Below are 20,265 nucleotides of genomic sequence, written 5' to 3' on the forward strand. Positions count from 1 at the left end.
TGCACTTGGATCAGGCCCCAGTACACAGGGTTGGGGCTGGCAAGTGGCTCCAGTTCTAGCACCAGCTGGCACATGGGGCTGGGCCTAACATATGCCCCCAGTCCTAGATCCGGTGGGGTTTGGGCTGGCCATAGCCCCCAGTCCCAGTGTGTGGCTGTCAACTACCAGTCTGCAATATATCCCTCCAGCCCTGGAGACTGCAGTCCTCAGATATGTACCCATTGGCAACTGGTGCCTCCTGGGGCTGGGGGAGCACTGGGGTTGGGGGGGGGGGGAGCCCCCGCTCTTGTGGGATGCTCCATCCACCCCACCATCTCAGCATTCATGAGCCACCTGGTACCTCAAGACGTGTAGAAAAACAGTTAAAGCTGTGTCTATGGCCAAATGGCTAATTCAGCTGAATCTGAAGTCAGGACAGTGATCCAAATCAACAAATCTAATCACTGTCCCCCAAAGGGGGCTGAATCCAAATTGACTATGACCCACTTAGCACACCCTTAATTTAGGTGTCTTTATGTATAGAAGAGTAAATTAAATAGTTGTTTATCAACTATGTAACATATATAATGGTAGCTCTCTAATTAAAAACATTCCCCTTAATCCAATTTAGAACTATTGGTTTGGTATCTGGAAACGAAAGTGAGAGATCTGCATTGCTTCTATGCCATCAGATGCTCCAGAGGGCATAAACAAGGCTTTGCTATTCTATTGTGCTGTGTGCCAGGATGACTACCTTGTTGTGTTTATCTAATTTACTATAATGTAACATTTTATGAGGAGAGGTTGTTAGCCTATCATCTTACCCTAAACCAGAACAACCAGCTAACTGCTTTTCATCTGGAGCCTGCCCTTTTAACTTAAGTGACCTGGGTGGCCATAGCAGGAGTTAAATACAACTCCTGTCTAACTCTTATAGTCATTAGAAGACTTCTCACTGCATCAAGGTGCAGTATCAAGGGATGAAGAGGAGATGCTGTACCTTTTATTATTTTATAAAAAGAAACATTTCCATATTTATATTGATGCCTTGTACTCCAGATTTATTTTGGTTTTTAGAAAGATTAAATGCCATTTGGGAACAGTGTGTTTGCCACCTCAAAATGTAGTAGCTGAATACTTGAAGATAAGCTTTACAAAAGTTATTGATGATCTGGCCCCAGTAAGTTCACCTTCCTCTGTTCTTATTCCTTCCACCACTTTTCCTCTGTTTCCCTATCTGTAATGTACCACTTTGAAGACAGTCACACTATTGGAGGGTCCACACTGATATTTAGGTTACTATTTAAATAATGTAATATAAATGCAGATTTGGAGTCCTTAAAATTATCACTTTAGGAGATTTGCATAATCTAGTGGTTCTCAACTTTTTTAGACTTAAGGCAATCTCTGTAACTTCTAATAACTGAGTGGCATCCTATTTCAAAAGCCTGTTTGTTTATTACAGTGCTTACTACCTTGCACAGGGGCTGGGCAGTAGGGATAGCAGAGCCACTAATTTTTTTAAACTTTGTACTAAAACAAAATCTGTCACAAGTTAGTACCAAAGAACCATTTTTAAATTAAGAAATAAATCCCGAGCTTTCTTGGGAACAAGTGTAATATTTATACCATCTACCTTATAGTGGAAGTATACTGTTTTCCAAATTAAGATATTTTCTAACTTACCAGCAGCACCTAGAACTTATATTACAATCAGTCTATATATCAGTTTCCAAAGTGAAATCCTTATCAACTTGATCTTATATCTTACTTAAAACTTGCTTGAGGAAAAACCAGTAATGAAGAAATAAAATTTATTTGTGTAAATCTGTAACTACAATATATTTAAACATTTTAGCTAATCAATAGCTTAGTGCTCTCAGTATTGAAGGGAAATCCTCTCCGAACACCAAAAAGGAATTCATCACTGTTAACATCATGTACAAGTTATCATTAGAAGTCAGATGACATCTAGTGGTAAACCACAAAGAGCACATAAATTTCAGCTGTTGTCTGAAAATACATCCCCTCTTCTTGTCTGATAAGCTTTCCTGAACTCCTCACCAAGCATGTTAACATCTTCTTGATCTTTGAGGATTCCCTGAGGTTAGAAAGGGGAAGAAACGTTGAATGTTATTTAGCTACTGTAAGATTATACCAAAAGTACAAAGGTAATCCCTGACTCTCTCTTCTGTATGAGTGTCAGTCTTGGTACTGTACTCTAGCTACACTCGTAACTTTAATAGAGAAATACCCTACTCGCTTGAAAAAATTAACAACTGATCAGATGAGTTTCTAATATGTAGACTGATAGCATTTTGCATCAATACATTTTTGTCTGATTGTTTTATTCTATGTAATAGGGATGTTTCCTGGCCAGGCCAGGGGGGCTGGACCTGATTATCTCACAGGGTCCCTTCCAGCCCTAAACTTCTGTGAACCTGTGTGAATCAGTGATGGCTGAGAAAAATCCGGTTTTTTGGTATTATACAGCAAAGTAATATTCATCTGCATACCACATCTGATGGCAGTTCCTGTAAAGAGCCCAGAACAGACTTTAAACTTAAAAAACCCAAAAGGATTGCATTAAAAAGACAGTGGCTGGGTCAGTCAACATCAAGTAGTAGGAGACAATAAAAGTTCACTTACTCTAGGAAGATACCCCAATAATTTAGATGCGTGTTCTTTAAGGAGTTTCTGTCTCTCTTCTTCAACAACTGCACGAATATTTTCTTGTCTTCTCTCTTCTAACTGTCTTTCTTCAAGTTCATGCTCCTACAAAAAGCAATGAAGTATTAATTAACATTCTTCAATTTTACAAAAAGAAACTTGTACCTAATATATGAACACTAGTAAAGAACTCTCTCAATGGAGCAAGCATAAGGCTTTCATGTCACTACTAGGCTTCTGCATCATTTTGCAAAGAAGTAAATATGTCCTTGTTATGATACAGTAGATTGTTGCTAATGAAAGCTCATGCTTCAGTTAGTTCCTAAGGTGCCAGCCTGTCTTACCTTCTACTCTGTTATGGCTTTTGTAGAAGTAACAAAAAGGATGAGAAGATGGATACTGAGAGCAAAATACTGTTTAAATACAACTTTTAATAATTAGAAAAGAGAAATTATAAGGCATGAAAAATAAGAATTAAAGTTACTTTGTTCCCTACTTGTTTTTTCTACTGTGAAATCCCTCTTTAAAGATTAATACCTGAAGGTAAAATACTTTCAAAATGGGTCTAGTTTTGGCCCTACTACTATAAGCCTACAAAAGAAACAAGAAAAGGAAAAAGGGATATATTCTCATTTACAGAATTATGCATGTGAATCACAGCAAAATTTATATATTATACTACGAAAACCAAGTCTAAAAATAGCATAATGAAATCCCATGATTCTCCATTATTTTAAGGTCAGTCCTTCTCAGTTTAAGGTGAACATTTTCCTCCCCAAAGTCTAACCTTGACTATGAGCTTGTAGAAGTACATGTTTCCCTTGCCAAACACAGGGGTTAGGTTCTTGAAAGTTCCTGTGGTTGGCAAGACCAGCGCAGCTGGGGGAGCGAGAGGCATGAGTACGGCTGGGGGGCCATAGGGGTATTTTCCAACTGTACCCCCTCACTTCTCTGAAGCGTAGATACTCAAAACCGTGGTTGGCGAGGGAAACCTGTACCATTAATTCAGAACTTAAAAGCAGGTCTGCGTACTGTTTATAACAAGAAATAGAGCCCAGTTCCTCACTCTAGAAGTGCAAAGCCAGCTTAATAAGTAAAAAGCAAAGACATTTCTTAAAAGAGCAAGTCAGTTTGACTGCATACACACAATAAGCAGATCTACCAAGAAACCAAGTATCATTTAGAGAGTTAGTTTGGGCTAGGTCCACTTAGGCACCTACGTCCAAAATTTAAATCCTCAAAACTCTGCTTAATTGCTTTCTACTCAGAACGTGCCTAAAGTCCCTAAGCACCAAGTTTCTGTCAGTGGTGTGGTTAAGGTACTCACTGGAGAAGAGGGGTTCCAGTCTCTGTTTCAATGAATATTAAACTTTTTATGTAATACTGTATCATACTGGGAACACTCTTAGGGGAGGTGTGAGATCAGTGTTCACATCCCCACAGCCAGAGGAAGGATTTAAACTTGGTCCTTTAACATCCCAGCTGAATCCTGTAACCTATAAGGGCACCACCACTACCACCTAGCAGAAGGACTGACATGGATTAGGTGCTTGGCTCCAGAACTAGGCATATCGTTGTAGCCCTAAGTCAAGCACCTATCTTCTTGATTGGCACAGGACCTTCCTCCTCAGCATTACCTACTGGCTGGCCTCGAAGGCTTCCCACCAAGCATGCTGGTTCTTATGCATCGCACGCTTCTGTACTTGGATCCCCCCATGCATTACATAAAGAGCCTAGGGGCCAGGTACCTAAGTGACCACTAAGATGCCTCCACTTAGGCACTGTGTGCCCGTCACCCCAGAAGGGAGATCAAAACCAGCAGGTTAAACACCACGTTCCCCCTCAAGGGCAATCCAGATTGCCTAGATGCTAAGCAGGTGCACACCTAGCTAAGAGAAGCACTAGGCACAGGAGTGTGCCTGAAATGTCCTTACATGTCTCACTCAGGACTGGAATAAAGGCACTTCCATCATTCTGGGATCCAGACTGCTCAGAGGGGAGATGTCTACCTAAACCAGAATGCCTATGTGACAGCAACAGCATAAAGCACAGCACCTCCATTTGCTACTGAATACTAGGAGTGGGCAACTGCTCAGCTTTTGCCCAATAGGCTGGGGCACTTGCCCTAGGTTTTAAGTCCTCCTCTACTCTCCTTCCACCCCCCACCCCATCTCCCAGTTCCCAGGAGAATATCTGAACCCCAGTGGCAGCCAACCATTTTTGGCAAGCCTGTCACAAACTAGCCCTGCACCCTGAGTACTACTCTGATCCTCTTTCTTCTGCCTGCTTCCAGCCATACTGGCCACATGCCATATAGAGGTTGCTTGCACGCTACAGGTTGAATACCCCTGATCCAGGCTATGGCCTAGACTGGATAGAGACCCTTCCACTCATGCTGAAGCTAGCTCCCAGGGCAATCAACAAGTCTAGCTCGGTGGAGATAGAAGGGAGCAAACAAGTGGGCACATACCTGTAAGCCAAGTGGTTATAGTACTCCCCTGAGGGGAGGGAATTCTGGGATCTGACCCATTTCCTAACCAATGACACTCTAATGTAAAATGCATGAACAGACCTGGTGGAGAACTAGGAACTAGAATCAAGGTTTCCTTCCTTCTCTCGTAGGGGAATGCCCTTTTTTTAAAGGACTTTGTGCTCGTCATGTTTTGCAATGAGAATACTCAGGTTCTATGCTTGTTTTCATTACTACAGTAATAAGCATCATAGCTCAGCCCCTGGCACGAATCTTTGAGAACTCCTGGCACTCTGGTGAAGTGCCTGAAGACTGGACGAAGGCCAATGTAATGCCTATCTTCAAGAAAGGGAAGAAAGTGGATCCAGTAAACTACAGGCCAATCAGTCTGACCTCTATTCAGGGGAAGGTCTTAGAAATGATTATTCAGGAGGCCATTCTTAACGGCCTGGCCGATGGCAACATCCTGAGGGATAGCCAGCACGGGTTTGTTGCAGGTAGGTCTTGCTTGACTAATCTTATTTCCTTTTACAACCAGGTGACCTATCACTTGGACAAGGGGGGAGAGATTGATGTCGTGTATCTTGACTTCAAAAAAGCCTTCGATTTTGTATCCCACGATCACCCCTTGGCAAAACTGGCCAACTGCAGCCTCGGGTCCACCACAATCCGATGGCTGGGAAATTGGTCCATGGTTGGACCCAGAGGGTGGTGGTTGATGGAAATCAATCGTCGTGATGTCCTGTGACCAGTGGAGTCCCTCAAGGCTCTGTCCTTGGACCTATATTATTCAACATCAATGATGTGGACATTGGAGCCATAAGCAGATCCTTCAGCATCCTTATAGTCTCGGCAGAGCTACTCTGGCTAGCACTACGGATGAAAGGGATTTGGGGGTCATGATTGACCACAAGATGAAGATGAGCCTTCAATGTGATGCTGCAGCTAGTAAAGCGAGCAAAACACTGGCTTGCATCCATAGATGCTTCTCAAGCAAATCCCGGGATGTCATTCTCCCATTGTGCCTGGCCTTGGTGAGGCCACAGCTGGAGTACTACATCGTTTTGGACTCCACAATTCAAAAAGGATGTGGAGAAGCTTGAGAGAGTCCAGAGAAGAGCCACATGCGTGATCAGAGGTCAGGAAAACACACCGTATGATGAGAGGCTGAGAGCCATCGGACTCTTCAGCCTGGAAAAAAGTGTAGGCTCGGGCGATCTGATGGCCACCTATACGTTTATCAGGGGTGACCATCAGGATCTGGGGGAACGTTTGTTCACCAGAGCGCCCCAAGGAACAACAAGGTCGAACAGTCATAAACTCCTCCATGACCGTTTCAGGCTGGACATAAGGAAGAACTTCTTTACTGTCCGAGCCCCCAAGGTCTGGAATAGCCTGCTACCACAGGTGGTTCAAGCACCTACTTTGAACACCTTCAAGAGACATTGGGATGTTTATTTTGCTGGGATCCTATGACCCCTGCTGACTTCCTTCCCCTGGGGCAGGGGGGTGGACTTGATGATCTTCCGAGGTCCCTTCCAGCCCTAATGTCCATGAAATCTATGACATTAAACACTTCCAAATGCAAAATTGTGTTTGGTTAATGATTTCTGTATCTCTGAGAAAAGTGCTTGACTGTATATTAAAAGGAAAATGTTACAGCACGCAAGGTAAGAAGAGTCCTTTTGGTCACCGAAGCTTCTATTTAGTTGGATAAACAGTTAATGTTGTTATTTAGCTTGAGCAGTTACAGAAAACTCTGTATACACATATAAATTCAAGTAGCACATTTCACACTACTAGAGAAATCATATTTATTGACTGAATTCAGTTACTCACTCCTAATTTCATTTATAAAACATCTAGAATTGTTATAATTTCATTCTTCCTCTTGGGGCACATCTACACATTGCCCTATGGCGATGTTGTTACTGCGTCATGCTTTAGTACTTCCTTTTGGAAGCACTAAAGCACGGTGCAGTAACCACCTGTACTGCGCTGTATGTGTGGCACATGGTTCTTTTTAGCTACTTCGCCATAGTGGTGTACTACAATGGTGGAGTGCGCTGCTATGGCAAAATAGCTACTGGTCACGCGCGGACAGCTGTTTACACTACATCACCATAGCACGTTGCTACAGTGACAGCATCATGTGTAGACACACCTTTGGAGTGTGAGCCTAGTAGAAGAGTATTGATGTAAGATGTATCACTGCTCTTTTACTTTTGTCAAACCACCTTAAATTTCAGAAAGGAGTTTCCCCAATTTAAATTTGCAACTTAAATACTTTGGACAAAACCATACTTTTTATTTATTTATTTTTTTAGGACAGTGGTATGTTCTACCTTTCAGTAAGTGCTACTAAATAAATTAATTGAACAGCACCCTAAGTCTGTTGCTGGAGGCAATCTGCTGGCACTGACACCTGCATAGTATACCAACCTCAATAGAGTATGTAGAAGAGTAGGGTGAGTGGGAGGACGAAAATCTAAGCTCACTCTCTTCCCCTCAGTATCTGGAAGTCAAGCGGTCCCAACAGTAAAGGGGCAGGCCACGGGAGCAGTTGAAACAGGGCAACTGCAGAGCTGGCTCAGAGACAGCAAACAGAAGCAGCCCCTAGACAGGTTTAGGAGCATGGAAAGGACTAAACCCTTGCAGAGCACTCTCAAGCACAGGGGAGAAGTATCCCAGCAGAGAAAACCTGTGTTGCAGAGAGCCCCAGGAGAACACAGAGATGGTCCGGCCTCCTTAAGGTTCCTACTAGGACACAGAACCCCTGGAAAGGGAAAGCCCTATTTGGAAACACTAAGATGGGGCTGGAACAGCCCAGGCTGTTTATAATATCAAGCGACTCCTCCCCTGAGGTTAACTAAGCCCAGGTGTCTTCCCTCAATACAGGAGAGACGAGCTACAGCTGGGGACCAGAAACCGGCATTGATAGGCTGGGAGTACAGGGTGGAGAGCCCAAAAGGAAACAAGCAGTAGTGAGAGGGGAAAGCCTGCACTGGAGAGCAACAGAGGCCAGGGGTGAGGAATGCCTCTGCCCATATTTTTGCATTTTTGTTTCTAATGGACTACAGAGGCTTCCTGGGAGTCATCCAGGAAGGTACTGAGAGCTGTTCCTAGCTATGATGTCTTAACAGCAGGAGCCTGTACTTCAGCCTAGAAGACTGTGGAGGGGGTACTGGGGTTAGAGAAGCCCCCTGTAAAGCCTATGAGCCTCTGTTACAGGCCATAACTGATTATTTTGGATTACTGGACACAGCCCTGGGGCCAGTTTTTCCTTTTTGGGAGAGAATTCTCCAATTACCATCAAGTCATGGCAGGCAAATGTTCTGAGGAGGTAGCATACCCCTTTTGGGGTGTGCGGTGCTGGTCAAGCCATATACAGAGGGACTCATCCACAGAGTACCACAAATGAGCAGAGGTCTGGGACAGTGGATCAGGATCTATATGGAGTAAGTTTGTAAACAAACAAACAAAGATTCCCCCCCATGTTCATCAGGAGATGACTCCTTTTTTCCCAGCAAAACAAAAAAAAAAAGTCAATCCCTTCAGTAGTAATAAGGAAAAGCAAACAGCAATCCTAACAACATACTTTAAGTACCGTCTTGCCATTTTAAGAAATTTAAACTCAAACCAAAATTTAAAGGGAAAAAAGGCCCTTCTTACTCTATCTGCAAGGAACTGTTTGCGACGATCTTCAATAAGTTTTTCCACTGCTTTTCTGTGTTCAAGCTGTTTTATTCTTCGTTTCTGAGTATTCATTTGTTCTATGCGATCATCCTCTGCAAATTTGGCTAACATCTGTTGTCTGAAGGCTGCTTCTTCTTCTTGCATGGCCTGCCGTACTATCTTCTTCAAGGCTAATTGCTCATCATAGGTTTGTCTTAACTCTAAGCGCTGTCTGATTCTCTTTTCTATTTCTGCCTATGAAGACATTTCAACAAAATGCTAAATATGCTGAAAAACAGTCTGGATCATTTTAGTCATCATATATAAACCGGTAATTTGTTCTTTTAGATTATATACCATAACCTTGTTTTGTAACACACATCCCAAATCAGCACAGGAACAAATACTTCAAAACTAGGAAATTTAGGTACGGGAAAAAGCTATAATTATTTTATTTATGAAGAGTATCAAACAGGATATTCCAGAATGGCACCTCAAAAATACTGTTTGTTAAGAACTAGCCCTCATTATTTCACAGACGTTTTTAGGAAGCATAGTGAAATCCTAAATTTTCACCCCATTTTTATCTGTATAGCTTTAGCTGTCTTAGAACAATTAGTGTAATGCAGAACACTAAGACGACCACCATACAAAAGACCAAATTTTGACATCAGACAAATATTCACAACTCCCAACAACTATAGTGGAAGATCTGTGTGCAGTTCTGGCATGGAAACTTGATCCAGAAAGAATTTTTGCCTTATATTTACTGCTTGAAACAGCTACCAGCACTTACCAACTCCTTTTTTCTTTCTGCCTCAGCTTGTTCTTCAAGATATAACTCTTGTCGCACTTGCTCCAGATCATCACGTTTCTGTTGCTCTCTTTCTAGATTTTGTGCGATCTGTTAGAAGAGCAATGACAGATTAAGTGACATATCCGATACATACATTTTCCAAAATTCCCTTTTAAAATGTATTTGAATACCATGTTCTGGAGTTTTTCTTTTATTTCTTCACTCGCTCGAACTTTAGCCTTCCAACGTTCTTCTCTGTGTCGTTGCAGGTTAGCAAACTCCATGATTTTCTTATTTTCTTCTTCCATTTCCTCAGACTTCTTTCTTCGCCATTTGTCCTGTTGTATTTTGAATTCTTCTATATATCTCTGTGTTGCTCTTACTTTCTCTAACTTAAGTTGTTTTTCCCTAGAAAAGGATACAAAAATATAGGTGCTTAATTAATAATTCTATTTTGATTTTCAAATAAGCATGCTCTACACTCATTAGGAATTATATACTTCAGGCATGAAAAACCCCATGCTATTGTCTCCCTTTATCCACCCTCAGAGATAGGAAATGGAATACACCTTAAAGATCTTCAAACTGTAAACACGTTTTTTTCAGCTGGACACAAGTTATACACAGGTCCTCTGCAAAACCTGGCAACTAGGTATGTCCCAGTGGAGGGACCAGAGGGGGATTAAAGGGCCCTTTTTTGTATCAGTGGCTGAACTCTATTTTGGTGTTAAGCTTTGAGAGAAATACTTAAGAAGAAATCTCCTTTTTCCTTGGTTGATGTATACCAGACATACAGCGCCCCTCCCTCCCCAAACAAACAAACAAAAAACACCTTTTTCCCTAGCTTTTCCACAAACTGAATTACAAATGACAATCTGGCCAGACAGGCATGTCTTTCAGGGGAACATAAGTGGCTATGTATCGTTGAAATCAGTCTTACACAGCCATTTCTGTCATTATGAGGCTGAATGAAGTACTCTATAAAAATAAGAATTTCTGGGCAAAAATAATGAAGGAAGATCTAAGATGACAACAATACATAAGGTGTGATCAGGAAAACATAAGCTTAAGTAATTTTCTGCATAAAGGTAAATTTAAGTTTAGCACATGCTTAAGTTAAATGTTTAAGCAATTTTCTTGAATAGGAAAGTTTTCCTGAGTTGGGACATCAGTTTGAGAAACAGATATGCACATTCCTCTTATGTAACCCTATGAAAAACATTGATAACAAAAATTTAAAAACCCTAACATTTGGTCTTCTTCATAAATCTTTCGTACAATTTCATCTATCATAAGTTTCTCTTTCAGGAACTCCTCATAAGCATGCTGTTTATTTTTTTCTTGGTCCTCCAGTTGCTTCTCCAGTTCTTGCTGATAAATTATTTTCTCCTTGTATCGCCTCTGTTCTGCAGAACTTTCTTCCATTGTTACCTTTTCATGCTCTTCCTTCATCCTTTGGGCTATCTCAGCATCACGTTTCTGTTGTTAAAAACATGGTAAGATTTTTTCCTCCTCTTGCATTATGATCATGTGTAATAAAAAAAAAACAAAACGTTTTTACAAAAAACATTAGTATAGAACCCCAAAAATGAAATAAATGTTTTCATCCATAAAGGTGTCCTACATATGTAGAGTCCCAATTTGCATTGAATTAATATACAGCTTAAGAACCCCTTATTTCATAAGGTGTGATAAATACCCATTCTAGTCTGGATATTAGTAATTCAGTCTAGGGGTGCACCGATAGAGATTTTTGGGGCTGATACCATTAGCCGATATTTAAGGAGGCATATCGGCTGATACCAATCCGATTTCTGATACAGCTGCCTCCAGCTGGTAAGTCTGGTGTGGTGGAAGGGGGGTGGGGGTGGAGCCACAGTTCAGGGTGGGGATGGGGCTCCCACCATTGCTGGCACCCCAGGAGGGCACAGGGGTAGGTCATGTGCCCCCAGATGTGTGGGGCGGGGCCGGCTGCAGCTGGGGTTGTGCAGGGCTTTTCTCGGTGATGGCTGGGCTTGGAACGGACACTGGCGTTGCTGGAAGGATGCTGCATCCACCTCAAATTTTGCTTCTGCTCCACTCCCAGTGCCACTGCTACCAGCCAGCCAGCGCAGCCCCGGCTCGATGCCCCATGCCTCCACCCACATGCTGGGAAGAGCTAGGGCTGCGTCAGGTGCCAGCTGGCACTGGGAGCAAAACAGTGGTGAAATTTGCGATGGATGCAGCATCCTCCCAGCACCATCAGTGCTCGCTTCAAGCCCAGCCCCTACCGAGAAGAGCCCTGCGCAACCCCACCTGCAACCCGTCCCATCCCACACACATCTGGGGGCATATGACCCTCCCCGTCCCCCCTGTGCCTGACCCTGCCCCCTCCGTCACCATGGGGGGCACTAATCTGTCCCCCCACGCCTCTTCTCTTCCCCCTCCCCTTCTGCCACACCAGACTTACCAGCCAGAGGCAGCTCTCCACGCTGCCAGCTGTGCTCCTTGCTGCCTGAGTGCTGCGCTGTGGCTGCGCGCATGCAGTCATTTACTGGTCAAATTATTGGCCCCAATTGGGCTGATATCTGATAGTCACTTTTCTTTATATTAGTAGTGATTAGATATTGGACCAATGTATCGGTGCACTTCTAATTCAGCCCTACAAACCATCTTTAATAACTCTTTTCCTTTATAGCAACAGATATCAAAAGTAAGGTATTTGTGTAGAACACTGATATAACTGAAGCTACCTGCTATTTTGTCCACCTTAATCACACACAATAATATCCTGGACTGTTTTTTTTAATTCTTTAAATATTCATTAGTAATAGCAAAACTATTACTACCAATGCATTTCAGAGGATAAGGAGCTATAATCATTACAATAATTACCTGCTCTAGAAAGGCACGGCAAGTGTGGTACTGTTTACCTTTAAGTAGTGCTATGAAACACACGAAGTAATTATATTACAACAAACCATTTAATTAACTACTGTTTTAGCTGCTGCTATAAAGCAAGCTTCTTTGCTTTAGTCATGCACTATTAATCAACCTTCCATAACAAAGACAGATTTACAATAAACACTTGGACCCTTGCATGTAAGGGTATTTAAGATAAATAAGAAACTAACTTAAAAGAATTCCTCAGCTTAGTCAATACATTACAATGTTGCAATAGCATTACAGTACAAGTACAGTGTCGAAGAACAAGATACACCTATTCCTACTTGTATGAAAGGTAAAATTCCCATTGATTTCAACAGAAGTGGGAGTAGCAGGCCCATATATTTTCCATACATCCATAATGAAATATTCTGTCCATAAACTCAATTCTTTGAAATGTTACACAGTGGTAAATATTTACAAGCACAAACATTTGATTTATTAGTTACGCTCCATACAAGATATATGTCATTGTGTACAACAAATTTTAACTTTATTACAGAAACTAATTTAGAGATTAGCAAAATTACTCCCATTGGATAAAAATAAATGTTTTAGTTACTGATGTTTACACTGTAAAACTGCAATAACCCTTTCTTTAATGGCCACATAGTTCCTACTAAAAGGCATTCCTCTAGCCTTCTCTTGTTCAGCTTCACGAGTGTTGACTGTTGAGTCTCTGCATGCCTCTTAGGCTATGCAGCCAGGGAGCGTGTATTTCTATTTTAAGGTAGAAAATGCAATGTATTGCTAAAGCTGGCACTACTGTCAAGATGCTCTCCTTGCCAAGGATACAAAGACAGTTTCATTTAGAAGCAATATGGGAAAATAAATTGAATCAGACAAGTTTCTTCCCTTCTCTCCTAGCATGGGGTAGGGCTGGTAATTGGATGGTAATTCTCTTCCTGGAAATTTTACACTGAAGAAATAGACTGAACATAGAAATGCTAACTGGGACAGCGTGCAGAAAACTGTACTTATTTCTAGCCATCAGTGCAGGAGAGGTAGTTTCAGTTGCATACAGGGGGCTCATTTGGCAATTAGAAAACTACCTGGCATTCAACGTGTGTGGTTAATTCTTTTAGTTCATCTCAGTTGCTGTTAGTGCTTTGCTATGAGCAGCACAAAACTGATTAGGTTTTATCACTTTCAGTGCTGCTATTAGATACAGAAAATTTGAGTAACAATGCAAGAGCAGCCTTAATGAACTGTGAATAGCAAGGTTAGCAGGAGTACTTACATTGGTTAATTGGTGACTTTAACATTAAAGCGGCCAAGTAGACAAACGGCCAACTGGCTGCCTGCCTTACCACTGGATGGATCAGGTGACTTTTACCTTGCTACGCAGGCCTGGCAAAATATGTCATTTACCCTACATTATATCAATGAAGTTATCAGCTGTACAAACTCCTGAAGACTGTACCACTCCATAGTGGGGAAGGAAATAAATAGTTCAGGTAAAGTCATGGAGTTGGAGTGTGCTAGCAATGGAGAACCAAATTCAATATCAGCACATCACTCATAGCCTTAAATAGGTTCTCATCTGCCAGGAGCATATAAAGACTGGCAAACTGTGGATGCTGTTCTGCTTAGAGACAAAGGATCAGACAGGAAAACAGCAACTGCACACACAAAAAATGCTCCTTTTAAGATCCCAGTTCAGGAAAAAACAACTGATAATGAATTCACTTAAGCATTTAATATATCTAAGCATGTGCTATAAAAAGCATTTTCCTGGTTTGGCACTTAAGTACATGTTCAGGCTTTTTGGAGAATTTATTTTTCACTGGAGATAGATAGATAGATATTTTTAACTCTCATTTTTGTTCAGTTATGCTAGAAAAAGGTCTTCAATTTTTCTTCTAGAATCTATTTAACACATGTTAAGTGGCACAGGCTGAATAGGACCTCTGTCTAAATACTATACAGATCTTAAAAAATAGTTACCATTTTCTCATATTTGATAGCTTCCTTCTCAGCAATCTGGGCAGCCCTTTCTTTAGTCATGTAAGCAGATTTCAGTTTTTTTTCCAATTCTCGAAGTTCAATACTGCAAAAATCAATTTGTTTTCAATAAGAATGAAAAAAGAGTTTTAAGGATGTATAACCACAGAAGAAAAATGGAAGAAAAATGGCACATCACAGAAAACTTAAAATATCAGATCTGTGGGACTGGAGAGCTGACATGACATTAAGACTAGAAAGTAAAAAAGAGCAGGCCATTAGCTGAATTGGCATTAAAACTAAAATACTGATAAAGAATTATTTTACAATAAATTAATTTAGAATATCAATTTAAACAAGAATTGTATTTAAAATAAGACTGACAAAACTCATTTTAAAATAGCGTGAATGGCAATCTACAAATCTTCATACATGATGAACTGCTATAGTATACCATTATTGCTGTGTACTGTGGATTGTTTCCATCTTGTTTATCTGTATTAAGTGTCAGGGACATCAGCATTGACTGCTTATTAGGAAATGTAAAGGTAATGATGTAATTCAGCATGTTTATGTCAAAAATACCATGGAGAATGTGTTAATGAATATTATGTTAGTGTGTATTATTTAGGTAAAGTGTATTCTCAAAGTAAATAAGCAGGCAAATGAAGAGAATGAATGACATGTGAAACAGTGTTAGAGAAAGAAAATATGTAAAACTATAAGCAAAGTGGAAAATGAGCGATGGGAAATAATGAAGAACTTTCCAGGGAAGAAGAAAAACCTATGCTATGTGATGGAGTTGGCAAGAAAGGAGAGAGAGAAAAAGGTATGTGAAAGAAAAAGGTGTGTGGAAGATTTTAAAAACAAAGGGTAAAGTTCTTACCCTATTTAAATCAGTGACAAAATTCCCTTTGACTTGAATAAAATCCTGGTCCTACATATGGAATACAAATTTAAATTGAGTTCGAAGTGAACAGAGACAGAAATCACTTGGGAATGAAATTATGTTGTTTTGTCCCTTTTGGAAAATGGGAGATGTAGGACTTGTTGATCCCACACCAATGGAAGCTATAGTAGTCTATGGTAGATGTGAGGAAGGCATAATGGTCAAAGGATTTTTGTTTACTATATATATAGGTTATTCAAACCTTTTTCATACAGAAGATAACCACCTATAAGTCCAAGTGATCACTGGCAGAATAATCACTAAGCTTCTTTTCCCAACAGACATATTCAAGGATTAACCAGGTTTTCTACTTAACCCAACTTAACATTTCTGTGTAAATTGGTAGTATCTTTTGAAATCTTTCTGACCTCTTCTCAGGTCCACGTCATTTAATAATCTACTGGTATGGTTTCCCACTTGCTGCACTGTATTTTTTTTAAACTAGCAGCTGTAAAAAATCACTAATGCTCTGCCTGGTCATTGAACTGGGTATCCATCATCTTTTGTCATCATTCTGGTTCATTAATCATTGAAGAAGGGTGCTTATGTTAGGAGGCAAGTTGTTAAACTTCTTTTTTTTTTTAATTTTCAAAAGGCACTTTTGGAGTTTGGTGGGAAATTGTAGTAATGATTTAAAAATTGGCATGTTGTTCTGTCCTTAATATTATCAAGCATAACCAACAACATTAGGAAGAGCAAGATTTTGTGCAGAGTATCATAGAATCGGAGGAAAATTATTGGGTCATTATGATTTGGATAAGTTCACATTTTAACCATATTTGCATTCTCAGCCACGGTATTATTAAGAAATATGAGTATGATACCAAGGCTGCTGTGTTAAATAATACATTGTTAAAAGGGTGCTGAGCAGACTGATTGGATATGGGCTGAGATACCAGATGTTACTTATAAAAAATATTATAAATAGAACTGACACCTACACTAACCACTAAAAGTAATCATCAATTTTGTATTTCTGAAACAGATTATACGAGCCCTTCCATTCCATAAGAGAACGTTACTGTATTAGAGAAGTTAAAAAACAAGAAACAAAAAAAACCTAGAACATGGGGACAAATTCTTCCCCTGCCATGTATGTGCAAATTTCACTGCTGTCAAAAGGTATCACACATTTGTATCCAGAGAGAGAAGATGGCTCTAAAATTCTACCCTTTCTAATGCATCAGAATATTTTTAGAGTATCTTTCTTGCACAGACTTTTTAGAAGTCTGGGTTAAATACTAGAGATCTGTGCTGCACGCTTTCAACAGTCAACCCCACATGGACACTTGTTTAAAAAAAAAATCACAGCAGTACATTGAAACTAAAACTTAAAAATTGATTTGAGTGCAGTCAAATCTCTTTCCCTATTCCACATACCAATTTTGTTTTTCTGGCAATTCTCTTTAAGATGATCAAAAGGACAGACCAAGGAAAGAGCAGCTGTGCAGAAAATGGAGGAAAGGAGAATAAATAGAAAGTGTTCACTAATAATACTGGTTAAAAGGGACATTTTTGTCAAGCCCTACCCTTTACTGACTTAACTTCTTCCAGATTGACTTCCCTGTTGGACGACACACGTCTTTTTCTGCCTCCATCTCATCTCCTGTCTCTCTCCTACTCAGGCTCCTTCAGCTCCGCTTCCTTGTTTCCTCTCTCTTACATTGTCTATTAATTTCTGACATTTCCTCCCTGATCCAGTAACAAAACATAAGCTCCCTCTTTTTTTTTTTAAATCATTTCTCAAAATCCACCTCCTCCAACATTTTCTCCACCCTCCCTAACCATTCTAAAAATGTAAATTGGTTTTAAAAAAAGGCAACATGGAATATACCATTCAAAGCACCCTCACAGTCCTAATGTATTGAAACTTTTCTCTCCATCCTTAAGCTGGTTAGCATCTCTCAGAGTATATCCCATGTTATAGGACCTATACAACTGCATCTGAATGAGTATTCAGTTCCAACAAAAAGAGTTACAGTATTACTGCAGTATCAGGAAGCATAGAAATATACATTTCAGATCTCAGGAGTAAATTAGTCTTCAATATTAATGTTTCATAAATAAAAAAATAAGTTTGTTTTTTTTTTATTTTTTTGTTTAGGAAAAATACCTGTTCTCCCTTATTTGCTGCCTCATTTTTTCATCTTTAAGCTTTTCATAGTTTAATCTTGCCAATTCATTTGCCAGTCTTTCTTCTTGCTCCAGCTGGAGGTCTCTCAGTTTTTTGTTTTCTTGTGCCTGACCAGAGCAAATAATTTCCATAACAGTTTACACACCGATTCTCTCAAGCCAACAAATAATAAGAAAAAATAAATTACAATATTTAAAAAGATTAATAAAAGATCTAGAAAGAGTATACATCTGGGACATAATCCACATCTACCTACATACTACAAGTAGGAGGAAAATATTTACTGTGGGACAGGTTATTTCTTAACTGCCAGAAATAAAGTTCCTTCCTCTGAAGCAGCCAGGGCTGGCTTTAGTCTGGGATTGGAGAACAAACCACTGGTCTGATCCAGTAGAGCAACTCCTGTCTCTATATATGTTTATTTTTCAGTTGACAAACTATTTTCTGTCTTGTATATGAGGTTTATGCTATGGTATCGGTTTGCTATACAGTATGCTATATCCATATTAGCTGGTACTATAATTGAACTAATTCTGAATTGATATACTCTTCAGTAAAAGTCATAAAATTATTGTTTGAGAAGTATGTGTCAACTAAGGAATAAAGCAAACCAATCCAACATGGATATTAAAACTGGGAACCATCTGAAAAATGAATACATTTCTTAAGCAAATGAATGATCATAACAAATACTCTGGAACAAAGTTCCACTATTAGAAAGAATGGGTTTATAAAAGGGAATTAGATCACAGGATAACTATGGCCACCAACATAATACAGCTGTGAAGATGGGGAGATGCAATTTTAGGATGATTGTATGATATATTTTTAGTACGGACAAGACAAAACTACTATGGTACATGACACTGCAAGACCTTCTCTAGAGTACTGTGTACAGTTCTGATCACCCTTTTTTCAAGAAAGAAGTGTGAATTCAAACTGGAACCAGTGCAAAGACAGGCTATGAGGATGAGGTGGACACAGACACTCTTATCAAATATGACTTAAGATCCTGGGTTCCTTTAGTTTAGGCAAAATGAAGGTTGAAAGGGGATATGGCTGCTCTCTGAACCAATCACGATGTAAACACCAGAGATGAAGAAAAGTTCTTTACAAGGTAGGACAGCAGCACTACATCAAGTGGGTATAAGCTGGCTGTGAATGTTTAGGCAGGAAATTTTTTTAAAATTTCTAAACAATCGGAAGAGTATGGCTCCAGAAGAGCTTCCCAGGAAGAGTAGTGGGGGAAAAAAAAATTAGTTTTAAGATGTAGTTTATGCTCATATTATGAAAGGGACTGTATGATGGTGTTGGCAGGGATAAGTAAGAAAATGGACTTAATGACCCAGGAGGTCCTTTCTTTCCCTAAGTTCGTAAGTATGTTCACAGCTACATGCTGTGAACTGATGCAGCATTCAATACTGTTTAAAAGTTAAGTAATGTATTTTTCCCAACTGCATGCTTATGTATTTTTCATTTTAATAATCCATGTCACCACAAAATACAGCAGGGGTGGCGAACCTGTAGCACGCGTGTTAAGTGGCACAGGCAGCCTCCGGCATGTGGCAGACTGGGGGAGGGCATGCAGCACAGCAGCATATAGGGCGGGAAGCAGAAAGCAGAACAGATGAAGCAAGGAGCCTAGGGCCAGGAAGCAGAAAGCAGCGAGGAGTCCATGGAGAACCAGAAAGCAGAGCAGAAGTGGCAGAGGAGGGAGGGGCCGGCGGGGCTCGGTCCGCTCGGGGGAGCAGCACGGGCCACGGGAGCTCCCTACGTGTGCACCGCGCGTCAGGCAAGTTGAGGCAGCGGCGCCGCTTACACGCGTTTCACTTCCAGCCCCGACCTGCCCCGCAAGCCGCAGCTATGAGTCCGAGCCGCGCTCACCGTGCGAAGCGCCTCGTCCATGCGCCGCTCGTGCTCCTCGTCCCGCAGCAGCCGGCTCAGCCGCTTCTGCTCCGCGCGCTCCTCCGCCTCCCAGGCGGCTTGTAGCCGCGCGCTCCGCGCCAGCTGCCGCTCGTGGTCCTGCTGCAGCGCGGCGGTGCGCTGCGTGTCCCGCAGCCTCCTGTCCCCCTACGCCAAAGGACACAGGTGGCGGCCTCAGGGACGGGGGCGGAGGGAACCCCTGAGACCCGCGCCCCCAGACCCATCTCACGCGGGACCGCCCCACACCGCCGCCCGCTCACCATACTGCCGCGCCAGGGCCCGAGAGCCGCGGCCTCAGCCCTGCCCGCGCTGTTGCGCCCCGTCGCCTTGGTAACAAGCGGCGGCCGTAGCTTCCGGCGGAAGCCGGGTGTCCCAGCCACCTGCCCGGACCCCGCGCTCGGATTGGGAGAGCCGCCAGCCAACCCCGGCCCGGCTTCTAGGAGGTGGGCTGCGCAGTTGCTCAGCAGCCGCCTTTTCTGGGCGGGGCCGGACGGCCAGACGAGCGCGCACGCGGCGTTGGGGCCGGGTCGGGTTTAGTACCCTCCAGACCGCGCCGGAGGCGGGCAGAGCGTGGCCTCCCCGCCACCGCCACGGGGCTGCGCGCGGGGACCCAGGGGCAGGAAGGGGTTTCCACAGCAACTGTGAGCGCCCCGTGGGGGGGGGGGCGGGGGCGGGGGCGGGGGCGGGACTGGGCCCTGCTCCCACCGCAGAAGAAGGAGCAGGATGTGGAGTCCCAGGTCGTGCAGTAACGGCCACATCCCGCCCCGCAGCCACTTCGAGACGCGCAGAACCGCGCGCAC

The 20,265-nt window shown here is 41.9% G+C and overlaps 2 protein-coding genes across 2 annotated transcripts in view; one reads left to right on the top strand and one right to left on the bottom strand.

Moving 5' to 3' along the window:
* Nucleotides 1-16,607, top strand: part of TEX9 (testis expressed 9) — a 61,607-nt gene extending 45,000 nt beyond the window's left edge. The window contains exon 12 of the mRNA XM_019504267.1: nt 16,596-16,607. The gene's annotated coding sequence lies outside the window, so the exon portion shown is untranslated. The remainder of the gene's footprint in view (nt 1-16,595) is intronic.
* Nucleotides 1,501-19,776, bottom strand: MNS1 (meiosis specific nuclear structural 1). Its single transcript, XM_019504266.1, has 10 exons — nt 19,726-19,776; nt 19,427-19,612; nt 17,522-17,649; nt 14,463-14,565; nt 10,840-11,069; nt 9,782-9,998; nt 9,591-9,698; nt 8,792-9,049; nt 2,629-2,754; nt 1,501-2,080 (listed from the first exon to the last, which is right to left on the bottom strand). The coding sequence occupies exons 1-10, from the start codon at nt 19,726-19,728 to the stop codon at nt 1,982-1,984; spliced, it is 1,458 nt and encodes a 485-aa protein (XP_019359811.1). The 5' UTR covers nt 19,729-19,776; the 3' UTR covers nt 1,501-1,981.
* Nucleotides 19,777-20,265: the final 489 nt, after the last annotated feature.

This window comes from Gavialis gangeticus, unplaced genomic scaffold (genome assembly GCF_001723915.1).
Source record: "Gavialis gangeticus isolate Ggan-Ray unplaced genomic scaffold, GavGan_comp1, whole genome shotgun sequence".
In the NCBI taxonomy this organism is placed as follows: domain Eukaryota; kingdom Metazoa; phylum Chordata; order Crocodylia; family Gavialidae; genus Gavialis; species Gavialis gangeticus.

What these genes read in the sequence shown, in the direction of transcription:
- MNS1 (XM_019504266.1), bottom strand. An exon ending in AACAGTTCCTTGCAGATAGA is followed by an intron (nt 2,755 to 8,791) that starts GTAAGAAGGGCC and finishes TGCTTTTTGTAG; the next exon opens with GAGCATGAACTTGAAGAAAG. An exon ending in TATTGGGGTATCTTCCTAGA is followed by an intron (nt 2,081 to 2,628) that starts GTAAGTGAACTT and finishes TTCTAACCTCAG; the next exon opens with GGAATCCTCAAAGATCAAGA.